Here is a 12843-nt window from a genome sequence, read left to right on the forward strand (position 1 = left end):
GAGCGCCCGGCATAGACGTACATCGCCCTATGTGGCCCCGATCCTGACTGCGGCCATGTGGGGATATAGGGGTGGCGCGGGACCCAAGGTGAAGCGCCCGACCCCCTAGATAGCAAATAGCCGCTAACGTACTCCGGCCTATAGACTGGTCAGCGCGAGAGGGTGGGGGCTTGCCTCCCCCTCTCCACGAGAGAAAAACTCTGATGCGGAGACTCACGAACTGAGGGCACGACGAACGGTGGGACTGTGGGAATCACCCTTGAGCCCTCCACTCTCTAACAAGCTGGAGCTCCACAGAAACAGTGCCCCCGCGAGAGGTACCTTCAATCTTGGGCACGGACCCCGGGAGCAAGATACTGGGGGAGAGGTCCGAAGCACAGGACTGCAGACTCGATAATCATTGCCCCCCCACAGAACTCAACTCTGAAAGTACCACTTAGAGCACTTGCAGCACCCTCCCATGGAATGCGCACCTAAACTTTCAATGGCTTCACGTCAACCCACACGAGATACCAAAATTAGAAGACAGCCTTGAACCTGCAGTCCTGCATGTCTTCATAGAGGGTAGGGCCCCCTACTCAGGGGTGTGTGCCTCCTCTTACCCGGGTCGCACTGTATGGACCCACTTCACAAACTAGCCAGATTTGCCTACGACCCTCTCCCCCCGCCACGCAGGCTTGCAGTAAATATGTCCACGGACTCATCGGAGGAGAGTGCTGCCGCCACCAAAGGAGACATTACCACATTACTGAATGAGATAAAAAACATGGGAGCCAACCTAGGCGGTAAAATTGATAAGATTACCCAGAGGATGGACAGATTTGAGGAACGGTTGGAATGTGTGGAGAATAATCAAGCGTCGATTGACACCCTTGAAACTCAGATGGATGTACGGATTCGTAACATTGAAAAAAGAGAGGTTGAGGCACGGCTCAAGATGGACGATTTAGAAAATAGGGAGAGGAGGAACAATCTCCGCTTTTTCGGTATCCCAGAGCGCGAAGGAGAAACTGAAAAAGACCTCAGAGATATCATATATGATATCATAAAAAAACTCACCGCTGATGAGGAAATTGATGAGCCCAAGACCGAACGCATACATAGAGCTGGTGGACCGCACGGCGGCCCGCGTTCCGTCCTAGCCAAATTCCACCGCTATCAAGACAAAACCAGGATTCTGGAGAAGGCCAGATCCGGAGGCCCACTCACAATGGGGGGCGCCCAAATCACGATCTTTCAAGATTTATCGTCACAAACATTGGCACTCAGACGCCTTTGCAGCCCCCTGACGAAATGGCTCAAGGACCAAGGTACACGGTACAGGGTACAGGTGGGGTTACCCTTTCTCGCTCACTTTTGAGCATGGGAGCAGAAAAATAGTGCTACGCTCTGAGAACGAAATCAAAGACTGCATCGCTGAATTTCTTGGCACGGGCTCGAAGGGCAACGAAGGAGGTGACAATGAGCAGCCGGGATCACAATGGGAGCTCCAGGGCCCTAGGCGCAAGAGGGTGAAGGGATCGAGGAAATATAGACGCGCCAACAACACGCCTGACAAGGAGTAAGGGAGTAAAAATGTGTACGACCCGGCCAAAATGCAACCACCGGTGAAGAACGAGACACCGGCCCCCGCAGAGCTCCGAAAAGGTAATATCTGTCGTTGGGGTGCCACCGCTGGCGGGGCACCCCTCTGGACTAAGCGACGAAGTGAACTCTCGAGGGAGGCCCCGGGAACGCACGTAACGTTAAACTTTTATATGCTTGTTGCCATTACTGTTGAAATGTTGAAATTTTACAATGTTTTTGGGGGGGATTGAAAAGGGGGCTCACCCTTAAGTTGAGATGGTATATTCGACCGGGACCGTGAAGCAACGGTCCCCACTGATGGTCCGCCAACGGGCCGCACAATGTCATCCGGCCCGTACCGGACGCCGTCAACAGCTGCCCAGGCAGCACCCCCAGTTCCCAAGCTCAATGGAGCTCCACCAGATATGGCGGAACAGGGGGGGAGAGGTGAGGGGTCAGAGACACTTGGGAAATGTATACACATCATTGGGCGCACTCCAGAATGTCACCGTTCAGATGTCACTGAGAATCGGCAAACCGATTTGGCCGCAACAGATGAGCGATCCTCGAACCCAATTCATCGATGGCATCACTTGAGAAGTCTAAGGGCAAGGGTCTCCTGAGAGTTGGGACTGTCAATGCGAAGGGACTGAACTCTCCTACTAAGAGATCACTGGTCCACAGAGAATTCCGCAGATCTAACAGACATTCTTCTCATCCTAGAGACGAAATTTGCAAGGGGAGAGGAGCGAAGAATCCTGGGAAGACGCGGGGGTATGGAATACTGGGGCTCCGGCCCACTCAGGAAGGCAGGTGTCGGAATCCTCATCAAGAAGGGAGTTGGGTTTGAATTGGAAAAGACTTGGTCGGATGTGAGTGGTCGAGCCCTTCTAATAGTGGGGAGAATTGCACGAGTTCAGGTCATAATTGCTACAATATACTCACCCAACAGCGGACAGGCCGCATTCCTTAGAAAGACGATCCCCAAAATTGTACTAGAAACCGCGGGTCACCTCATCCTAGGTGGTGACTTCAACCAATGGGTAGACCCCGCCGTGGACTGGAGACCAGGCACGCCGGGCCTGAGGACCCAACACAAAGGGAACCGTACTGAATTCGCCGCCATGATGGATCTATACGACCTACGTGACATATGGAGGACTCTACACCCGGACGAAAGTGGCTTCACCTTTTATTCGCATCCCCATGGCACACTCACACGGATAGATTACATATTCCTCTCTCCTGACCTTTCAGAATCCACAAGCTACTCTGGAATTGTCCCAATAACATGGTCTGATCATGATATGGTCGTAGCGGATGTCAATTGGACCAACCTACCAGTCGCTGGGGGATCTTGGCGCTGCAATGAGTCCCTTTGGACTGATGCAGTGTTCAAAAACGAAATGGAGACCGAGATCGAAGAATATTTTAAGGTGAACAACAATGGGGAGGTCTCCAAACAAGTGATTTGGGAAGCTGGGAAGGCCACCTGGAGGGGAGTACTGATGCGCGAGGGCTCTTCTAAAAAGAGGGAACGTAAGAGCATAGAAAATAAACTGCGTAATGAAATACACCAGCTGGAAGCGGAAGTAGGAGATAATGCAGGGGTAGCTCCCACCAAACTAGACGCAGCCCACCGTAAAAGAGAAGAACTACGACATGGCCAGGTGGTGAGAAAACTACAATTCCTTAAGCAAACATATTACGAGAAAGGGGACAAGGCCGGTGCACTACTAGCTGCCAGGCTAAGAGAACGGAAGGAAGAACGTAAGGTGAGAGAGATAACAGAGCCCCCGGCCGACCCCCCCCCTTCTCAATACCCGAGTGCTTCGCCAACTTCTACCAAAACTTATATACCTCTGGCTGATCTCTGCCCAATCTGACATATCCTCCTATTTATCCTCAATCAACATGCCTACAGTAACACTCGCGGAAGCCGAGCTCCTCGATACTCCAATACTCGAGCATGAGGTACAAGATGCAATCAAACGATTAACACTAGGGAAATCCCCGGGGGAGGACGGTTTCACGGCAGGCTTTTACAAAACCTTTAGCGACCAACTCTCTCCCTTCCTCACGGAACTCTTTAATGAGATAGTGGACACTGGGGCTGCTCCGGAATCTTTCAAGAAAGCCCTCATAACAGTCATCCCTAAGGAAAGCAGGGACCCAAAATTATGCGGATCATACCGCCCCATCTCCCTCCTCAATCTCGACACCAAGATCTATGCTCGAGTATTGGCCGCGAGACTGGAAACCTTAATGCCTAAATTGATGCACCCTGACCAGGTTGGGTTTATTCTTGGGAGGCAAGGTGCCGACAACATGCGTAAAACTCTGCACCTCATTCACGCAGCACACAATCTACCAGAGGACCCGGTCCTCTGATCCATTGATGCAGAAAAGGCCTTTGATAGGGTGGAGTGGGATTTCCTGGGAGCAGTCCTCCAGAAAGTAGGGATAGGCCCCAAATTCTGCGATGGGATACGTGCAATATATACCTCCCCCAAAGCATCGATATTCGTGAACGGGGAGTATTCGAGGTGGTTTGCGCTACAGCGAGGGACTAGACAGGGATGCCCCCTATCTGCGATCTTGTTTGCACTATCCCTTGAACCCCTGGCCCAAAAACTTAGAGAAAATCCCCTAATAGAGGGTATACGGCTGGGAGAAACGGAATATAAGGCAGCATTGTACGCAGATGATATCCTTCTACACGTGACCAAACCCACTAACTCTATTCCCCACGCCCTAAAACTAATAGAAGAATATGGCCAATACTCTGTCCACTCTCTTCCCCCTCCAAGGCACCTCTGATGAGAACAATGCCAAGTTCCTATCACTCGGGCTTAATCTGGAGCATACGAAACTGCAATACCTGGGTATTCAGATTACTAGATCCTTAAGCGATTTATATGAGGCCAACTTCCCCCTCCTCCTCCGACGATTCGAGACAGATCTTGAGAAGTGGAGTAGATTGACGATTTCCTGGCTGGGGCGTATCAACGCCGTCAAGATGGTGTGTCTCCCCCGCTTCCTTTACCCTTTCCAGATGCTCCCAATTGAGATGCCCAAATAATTCTTCACAGAGGCCCGTAAGATCATGATGCGATTCATTTGGCAGGGGAAAAGACCAAGGATCGCATATGACACACTCATACTCCCCAAAGACAAAGGAGGAGTAGGCTTTCCCGATCTAACTACTTACTACAAAGCTGTCCAGTTACGTGTCTTGATTCCACACCTTAGAGACCACAAACACCTGCAATGGGTACAGATGGACAATCATTACATGTCCCCCGCCACGGTAGCGGAATGGCTATGGTCACCTTACCAGAGGGTCCAGAGGAGAATCAAACACCATCCCATACTGACTACCATATGGAGCATATGGCGCATGGGAAAGAGATGCGAGAAGTCACAACCTGGCCATCCCCGCTCAGTCACTTGTGGTCTCCTGGCATAAACGACCACATTCCGAATCTAGAACGGTTTCAGTCATGGTATGAGGCGGGCCTGGAGAGGGTAGGGCAACTCCAAAGAAAGGACTAGTTCATAACGCTACCGGACCTAACCACAGCATTGGGGATAGGTAACTTATCGACATTCCACTTTCTCCAATTGAAGGCGGTGCTAATTAAACCTGAGTGGAGAGAGAAACTGAAAAGAGACCTTACCGCCTTCGAGAAACTACTAGACTCCAGAACGGAAATGAAAGGTCTTATATCTGTGATGTAGCAGACGCTAATAGCAGCGGGGGTGGATCTACAGACCCCCTCAGAGCCAGGTGGGGAAAAGACTTTGGTGAAGAGATACTCCCCGACCAATGGGACTTAATGTGCAGAGCTGCACCCAAAGCCTCCTTGTCCAATCAATACGAGCTCCATGCCATAAAGCTCCTACATAGGTTGCATCATGATCCACTCAAACTCTCCAAAATGTTCCAGTCGTCGAGCCCGAGATGCTGGAGGAACTGTGGATCAACTGCTGATTACTGGCACATGTGGTGGAGCTGCCCGCACATCACAGTGTATTGGACCGAGGTCCTGGGATGGATTAAGGAGATCGATGGAATCCAAAGGGTGCTCGACCCACTCCTTGTGTTGTTCGGCCTTGAGAGAGACGATGAAAACTGGCTCCGAGTGAGAGGTCTGGCCCCCCAGCTGCTGTTGGCGGCGAGAGCCCTGATAGCGATAAAATGGAAGTCTCCTCTAACCCCAGGAAAAAACGAATGGATTAAAGTGGCCACGAGCATTTACGTGATGGAAACGATCACAGCCTCCCTGCACAATAAATCAGCTAAATGTGAAACCCTATGGACGGACTTTAAGAATAAACACATCACACCTATCACAGACTCCCAGTCAGAAGAACCCTCAGAAGCCTAACTTAACGATGTCAAATTCCAAAGAACACTGCAAAGGATCGGAGACTCATTCCCAGTGGCCACGGTGATGACAGATGTTGCACTATGCCAAATATGTGCTCCCAATGTTTATGTTAAATGTCTATACTCACGATGTACATTATTCCAAGTGGGGGAGGGGGGTGGGAGCGGGTTGGGGTGAACAGTGTAAGAGATATACCCAGGCAAATGGAACTGTCACGAAACTAAGCCATTCTAATAGTGTCTGCTACTTTGCATTGTCTCTCTGACATGTATCTCTGGATGATGTACAATTTTCTTTGAATACTGTTTGCCCTTCTTTTGTCTTCTGTTTTTGTAAAACCAATAAAGGAAAATTTAAAGAAAAAAAAAAAAAAAAAAAAAGAGTACAAGACTCGATAACACCATGTTCCCCAGAGCAGCACGTCGGGCAAGTAGAAAAAAGGAACTGCGGTACCGGACGTAGTAGTAACGTGGTATATATACGACGCTCCACGCCACGTCGGACAAACGAGCAAGACAGATTGCTGATCGACAGCAGAGTCGAGTTCCACTATGCCCCCTGTCAAAGTTTTATCCGAGCAGCAGAGCTGGATGAGGATATCTAAAAGCTGAGGAATCTAGGGAGAAAGGCAATCCATTGAATAAACAATCAACTCAGGGGAATAGCAAATAAAATACAAATCTCAGTTCTCCTCAGTGGTTACAGTCTGTGGTGGGAATGAGCATGCGTTGGAGTTAAGGGACTGATATATCCAGATACAAATGTCTTTAGACCGACACCATCAATCCTTTTTGACTGCCTGGCTGGAGGCTAGCTGGGGAAAGTCTTGTCAGATGCAACACATAATTGGTTAACTGGATACCTGAAAAAGAAGGCCATCAGGCATACATTTAGAAGACAGGAAACATGGTGGTCTTAAGATGGACACTGCATACTGTGAGGGGTCAGTAATGTGAGACTCACGACAGTGTTTAGTTTTCCCAAGGTTCAACATTTTTTTTCTTCAAAATTATAAAATAAACCATAACTAAACCTACTCTACCAGTGGATTCCCTACCTAGTCTAGGATCTAAGGTGAAACACTTCCTAGCATTCACAAAACTAACCGTCAGACTAAACAACATAAACATTCAAAACAATATAAATAAAAGGTTAAAAAAACAGCCAGTGTCTTGGATGACTTCTACTCATCCTGGGCAGCTCTTGCTCCCCCAGGAATGTCCCAACGTCAGTTTTCTACAAGGAAAAAGAAAGTCTTCAATAAAGTCTTGGAAAGTTCCAAGGAAACAAAAGTTCACAGAAATAAAGATCCTCTGGTAATAGTTCTTTCTTCGCTTGATAAAAATAAATCCCCTTTCCAAGTGCCACAAAGAAAACAGCACCACCAATGGAGGTTCCTGGATAACCTCCTTCCAGGAAAGAACAGACAAAAGTTGACAACAAATGTATCACTTCTGTTCAACCACAATTCTTCTACATAGAACTTCTGCTGCGTCTTTTAAATACAGTTTGTCAGAATACTTCTGCTTCGGGCTTGCTCTCTCTCTCCAGCAACTCCATTCTATGAATGATACTGTGTGAGCAGATTCCCTTGCCCCACAGTTGACTTCTGCTTCTACTACATTCAAATGCTACAATTCAGACTAGAATGTTGACGACCACAATTCAACTGCTGTTAATGGAACTCACATTGTTAGGCAACTTCAATAAGACTTCTTCGACCTCTATTGATTGGCCATTTCTCTTGGATGGCTAAATTGTAGCCTCTTTGCCTTTCCTTTTGTCTTGCAGCAACTACAAAATCTGCCATTAGCTTGCAGACTATTTCTTCACAACTTGAACACTCAACTCTAAGGATTTTAAATGTAGTCTTTTTAACACATACCCAGCTCCCTTTCCCAGCTTCATATACACCTTTTCCTCCAGTAGTTATCCCAAAGCTGCAGAGCCACTCTTTTAGCTTTGGATAACCGAGCTTCAGCCATTCGAAATAATGGTGTGCAAGTCTTAAATAAGATGGTTTTCACTTTAACGGGATTTGGTCTACTGCCTTGGGTAATGATTGTTCTTTGTTCAGCTTCAGTCGCTCATAGTACTTCTACATAAGTGTTCAGAATGTTACAAGATACAAGTCTCTTAATGCTTCTGCTCCAGCTTCTTTCTATTGCTCCTCCTAGCTGCAGCCTTTTATGACCCTCAGGTGGGTAAGTTGGTTTCAGGGACATGCCTGGAGAACTAATTGCCTGACCTTGCCAAAAGCTATTAGGCTTGCCCGCCTGAACTCGGCTCCTGCATGCCTATTCAGCCCTCTTCTTCTTCACAGTCCCTGAGCGATTCTGGGACATGCAGTCCACTTGAGCAAGATTCCATTTCTATATTTCTTTAAGAAGTTTAAGAATAGATTTTCCTCCCTTGATGTAGTTAATAAAGGAGTTATAGGGTTTACACTTTTTAGAGTTAGATGGTACAGTAAAAGGCAAATTGTCAACATTACTATTGCCATATCCTTGGCATTATGGAGGATATGGGGATTTAGGTGTATAAAAGATTGGTTCTTTGGGTTCAACACTAGATTGAGTCACTTCTTTAGGATTTAGCTTTTCATCCTTAGTAGGAGGTTGAGGTATATCAAAATGGCAATAAGCTAATTCCTCCATTAAGTCCAGGGTAAATATATTCTTCAAGAAAAAAATACAGCGCCTCACCCTGCCAAATCGCCCACTTCCCTGGACCTGGTCTCCACCCAGATGATCCTTTCACAGTACACCACCCCCAGGATTAGGATCAGGAAGATCTGCCCTCTTCTGGCCACCTGGGAGGAGACTCTATGCAGGGTTTTAGTGGGGGATGCGATTCTCCACAGTACAGATCAGTTTTCTGGAAATAAGAGCCATGGACGAGTACTCATGTCAGACTAACAGAGCCTGGTTAAAAAGGAGCATGACTTCAGAAGAAGCATCCTGCCCTAGTATATCAGAGGGCATGGACCATCTTGGTAGCTGGAAGGCTCAAGAACTCCAACATTCTAGTCACAGTACTGTGTAGGGAGGAAGGTTTGCTTCCTAAAGCCAGTGGTACCATATAAATGCTGTTTTGGGAGAGGTCTCAAAGCCATTTGCATCTTTCAAAACCACATCCAGGTCTTAGGTTTTTCCTCTGGGGCATCCAATTCAAGAGCCAAAGGAGTTCACCCTCACAAGTACACAAACCCATTTCAAACTCAAAAGAGAGTTTGTGAGAGAGGTGTTCCTGGCAGAAAGGCCCCGGTTTTGGAGCTTTGGTTCTGGAACGACCGACATAAGAATGGATCTAAGCCCAGCATAGCAACACCAATAGTAATGATGACAAAGGCCCTGCATCGGATTTGAAGGAGAGGGTGGTGGCAGTAATGCATCAAATCCTAGCAAGGATTCATTTTAGAAGATGACCTTCATTGATAGAAGACGAATACTGAAGTCAGCTGTAGAAAAATCTAGTGATGGTTTCTGCAACATTTTCAAGCAGAGAGCTAGCGCAAGGGATGAACCACAACACTTGTAACTTAAAAAATGTTGTGGATTGTTGGAGCAGAGAAAGGAGTTGGCAAGCAGAAGGAGAAAGGAGCATGGAGACTGGGGGAGCAAAGTATGGTGAAGGAGAAATGGTGCAGAGGGTATCGTCAGATAATCAAAGTTTTTGACTGAGAGAGTGCATTGGCTGGAACTAAAAATGGCTCCAGATGCTTTAAAAAATATATATTTTTAAATTGAGATTGGGATTATTAGGAAGTGCTCAATATGTTTATTTTTTCAAGCTTAAATTGCAAACAGTCTTGAAAAAATCCAAACAATATAAATAGGTTCATGAGGTGACCATACCTGAGGCCTATCTGATAAAACATTGCAGCGCTGCTGCACGTGCAAATTATGATCCGGAACCTGGATGCCTTCCAAATGTCTTCACCATCTCCAGAGTAGAGCTTCACAACATCGCTAATTGTCTGAAAACATACACATTTTAAACAGAGATATTATACTAATTTATGAGACATTCTAAAAACATAAATGTGCTACAGTGCTCAATCAAATTAATTTGTAATTAATTTTATGTTAATAAATTCATTTTTTTATTTAAGTGCATTTGGCTGGTCAAGAAAACCTTTTACACTATACATACCAAATATCATTCGAAAAAATATATAAGTCAAAATGTTTTTGTGGCGGGATTTGTGGCAAAGCATTGCTACTTATACATTTCAACACTGTTTCACCAATCTGCACCAAATTCTGTATAGTTGCGGGTTACCCCTCCGGACATTGCTGGCTACATGATATTTGGTCAACCAAACCCCTTTCACCAGATCTTGGCAAAAGTCAAAATGTGTTTGTGGGTTTGTGGCTTGGCAAAGCGTGGTTCCTTATACAATTCCACACCGTGCACCACATTTTGCATAGTTACCTGTTAAGACCCTCCGAACATTACTAGCTACAGGACATTTGGACACCCCACAAATTTCCCCCCGATTTCAACACATTCACATATGAGACGGTTGCCTGAAATCGGCGAAACATCAATGTGGTATTAGAAGGACCAGTCCCAACACAAGGAACAAAACCTGAGGTCCAGGCCCTAGGATGCACGGTTTCCAAGATATTTGCACTGCAATGAACTGCACCACGCTACGGTGAGGCGACAGGTGGGGAGAGAGTACAGAAGGTCTGTAAGGAAGGCATGGTATCAAAAAGTGAAGACAGACATAAGTGATCACAGTTCAAGGATGTTTATTGAACTTCAATGGGTTGCTTGAACGCCTATCTAACCAAAATCCAAGGATGGGAGCAAGTTACTACCATCAAATAATAATAACGCAGTCCTATGTCAAAATACAAGGGCCTAGACTAATAAACCTTTTGCCAATTCTTACTTCTAAATACAAAAGGGTGTGGGACAATTGTGTATACAAAAAAATGAAGTTTTCAAGAAATAATATGTCAGAACGGTTGAGCAGTTGGCTTCCCCTTCCCCACGTTTTCAGCAAGGGACAAGGCGGCAGGTATGAGCTTCGCACATACTTTGGCTTCTCTGCCACGAGGATACAGTTCAAAGCATAGGTATCAGGGCCTTCTGCCAAAGCCTCTTTTCCAGTTACAGTCTTACTGCAGAGGACCTGTCGTAACAAACAAATCAAAGTTCCATTCATATCAGGATTTTCACATGCACAAGTTCTTGCTTTCAATGTTCACCATGGGTCTCCCTCCTTCAGGCTTAGACGCCCTTTTTATCACAGTGTTTTATACTTGGCCTTCTTCGATTGGGCTCGGACCATGGATCTCCCTCGTTCAGGTCCATTTAGCACAATATTCACATTTGATCTCCCTTGTTCGGGCTCTTACCATGTAATCTCACTTTCTACGGTTGAATGTGCGATGGATTTTGCTTAAACTGTTGTAGGACCACTTCGATTCACTTCACACAATGTTCTGATCAATCTTCTACTTTTGTTTCTACCACTTCTTGTACATAGATCTTTGATTGAGCCCTTTCACTGTGCCGGACCACTCTGTCAACAGTATTGTATCTTTCCTTCTCAAGTTCAAACACTCATCAGCAGTTTAGCTTTAGTCACAGCTTTCATCACACGTGTTTAACAAGGTTTGTTCCAGCACTCGTTATACAATGTTGCCGTTTGCAATCAACAAAGATAGGTCTTGCATCGGTTTCCTAAACTGACAGGCTCTTCTTTGTTCTTGGAGCTAAGGACGATACCATGGCGGCTGCTGCTCCTCCCTGCCTTGGTCGGCTATGCGGGTGGGCCTCCGGTATCTCCGACACACAATGCAGGATTCTTCAGTCTGGTTTCCTGGCCTTTAGCTTCCTAACTCGAAGTAGTATTCTTGAAAGTAACAGTTTCGTGCCACAAAGGTTGAGGGCGTTTCCCTCCTTGTGAACCCTTCTTTGTTTGCTGACTTTCTCCCATCGTACAGGTGCCGATTCGAATTTGCTGTTCCTTCGTGTGCTTTGCCTCGCTCAGAGTGTGCTCTTGTGCTCAAGGGAATACACCACTGCTCTCCTAATATCTAGCGCATGGAGGCTTCTTTCAGCTGAGTTAGGGGGATTCTGGAAGAAAGTTGGTAACTCAATGGACTGGTTCACGTGGAACTTAGAAATGAATTTAGGCGCAATGCTGGGTGTGTGCACAGTACCCGTTTGTCTTTATGAATGTTAAAAAATGGGTCTTGAACTGAGAGAGCCAGCAGTTCACTCTCGATAGAGGTAATCGTAATATCACCGTCTTAAAGGTGAGAGCCTAGCCCTATGAATTGGCTCAAAAGGAAGTCCCATTGATTTTGTAAGAACAGCATTCAAGTTCCATCTGGGAGTTGGGTTAGAAATAGGAGGGTGAAGTCTTTTTACACCTTCCATTAATGCCTTAATTACTGGACTTTTCCACCAGGAAACCTTGCTCTGGGATGTGGTGTACGCAGAGAGGGCAGCAAGGTGGACCTTTAGTGAGTTGAAAACAAATCCTGAATCTAAGTGGTGTGTTAGATAAAGGACTATAGCTTGAGGTGAACAGGCAACAGGGTTGATGTTTTTAGTATTGCACCAAATGACAGAACGTTTCCATTTATTGGAGTAACAATGTCTGCTGTTAGGTTTACGTGCCTCTCTTAATAATGTCCTTACATCTTGGAGGTAGTTGGAGGTGCCCAAACTCTATGACGTCAGGAGCCAAACTGCTAAATTGAGTGTTTGATGGCACGGGTGTAGCGTTTTCCCTTGGTCTTGCGACAGCATGTTGTATGGGCAAGGCAATTTCCTGGGCGAGGAGACTGACATGCTCATGAAATGAGGGAAGCATGGCTGTCCAGCACATATTGGTGCCACCAGGTTCAGAGTGACA

At 46.4% G+C, this 12843-nt stretch overlaps 1 protein-coding gene across 1 annotated transcript in view; it reads right to left on the reverse strand.

The window, feature by feature from the left end:
* The window catches only part of MOV10L1 (Mov10 like RNA helicase 1), a 1432366-nt gene that overhangs the window by 394662 nt on the left and 1024861 nt on the right, over positions 1 to 12843 (reverse strand). Inside the window, exon 18 of the mRNA XM_069627860.1 lies at positions 9818 to 9939. Coding sequence (XP_069483961.1) covers positions 9818 to 9939 — 122 coding nt within the window. The remainder of the gene's footprint in view (positions 1 to 9817; positions 9940 to 12843) is intronic.

Source organism: Ambystoma mexicanum, chromosome 12, assembly GCF_040938575.1.
Source record: "Ambystoma mexicanum isolate Mex_15411 chromosome 12, UKY_AmexF1_1, whole genome shotgun sequence".
Classification (NCBI taxonomy): domain Eukaryota; kingdom Metazoa; phylum Chordata; class Amphibia; order Caudata; family Ambystomatidae; genus Ambystoma; species Ambystoma mexicanum.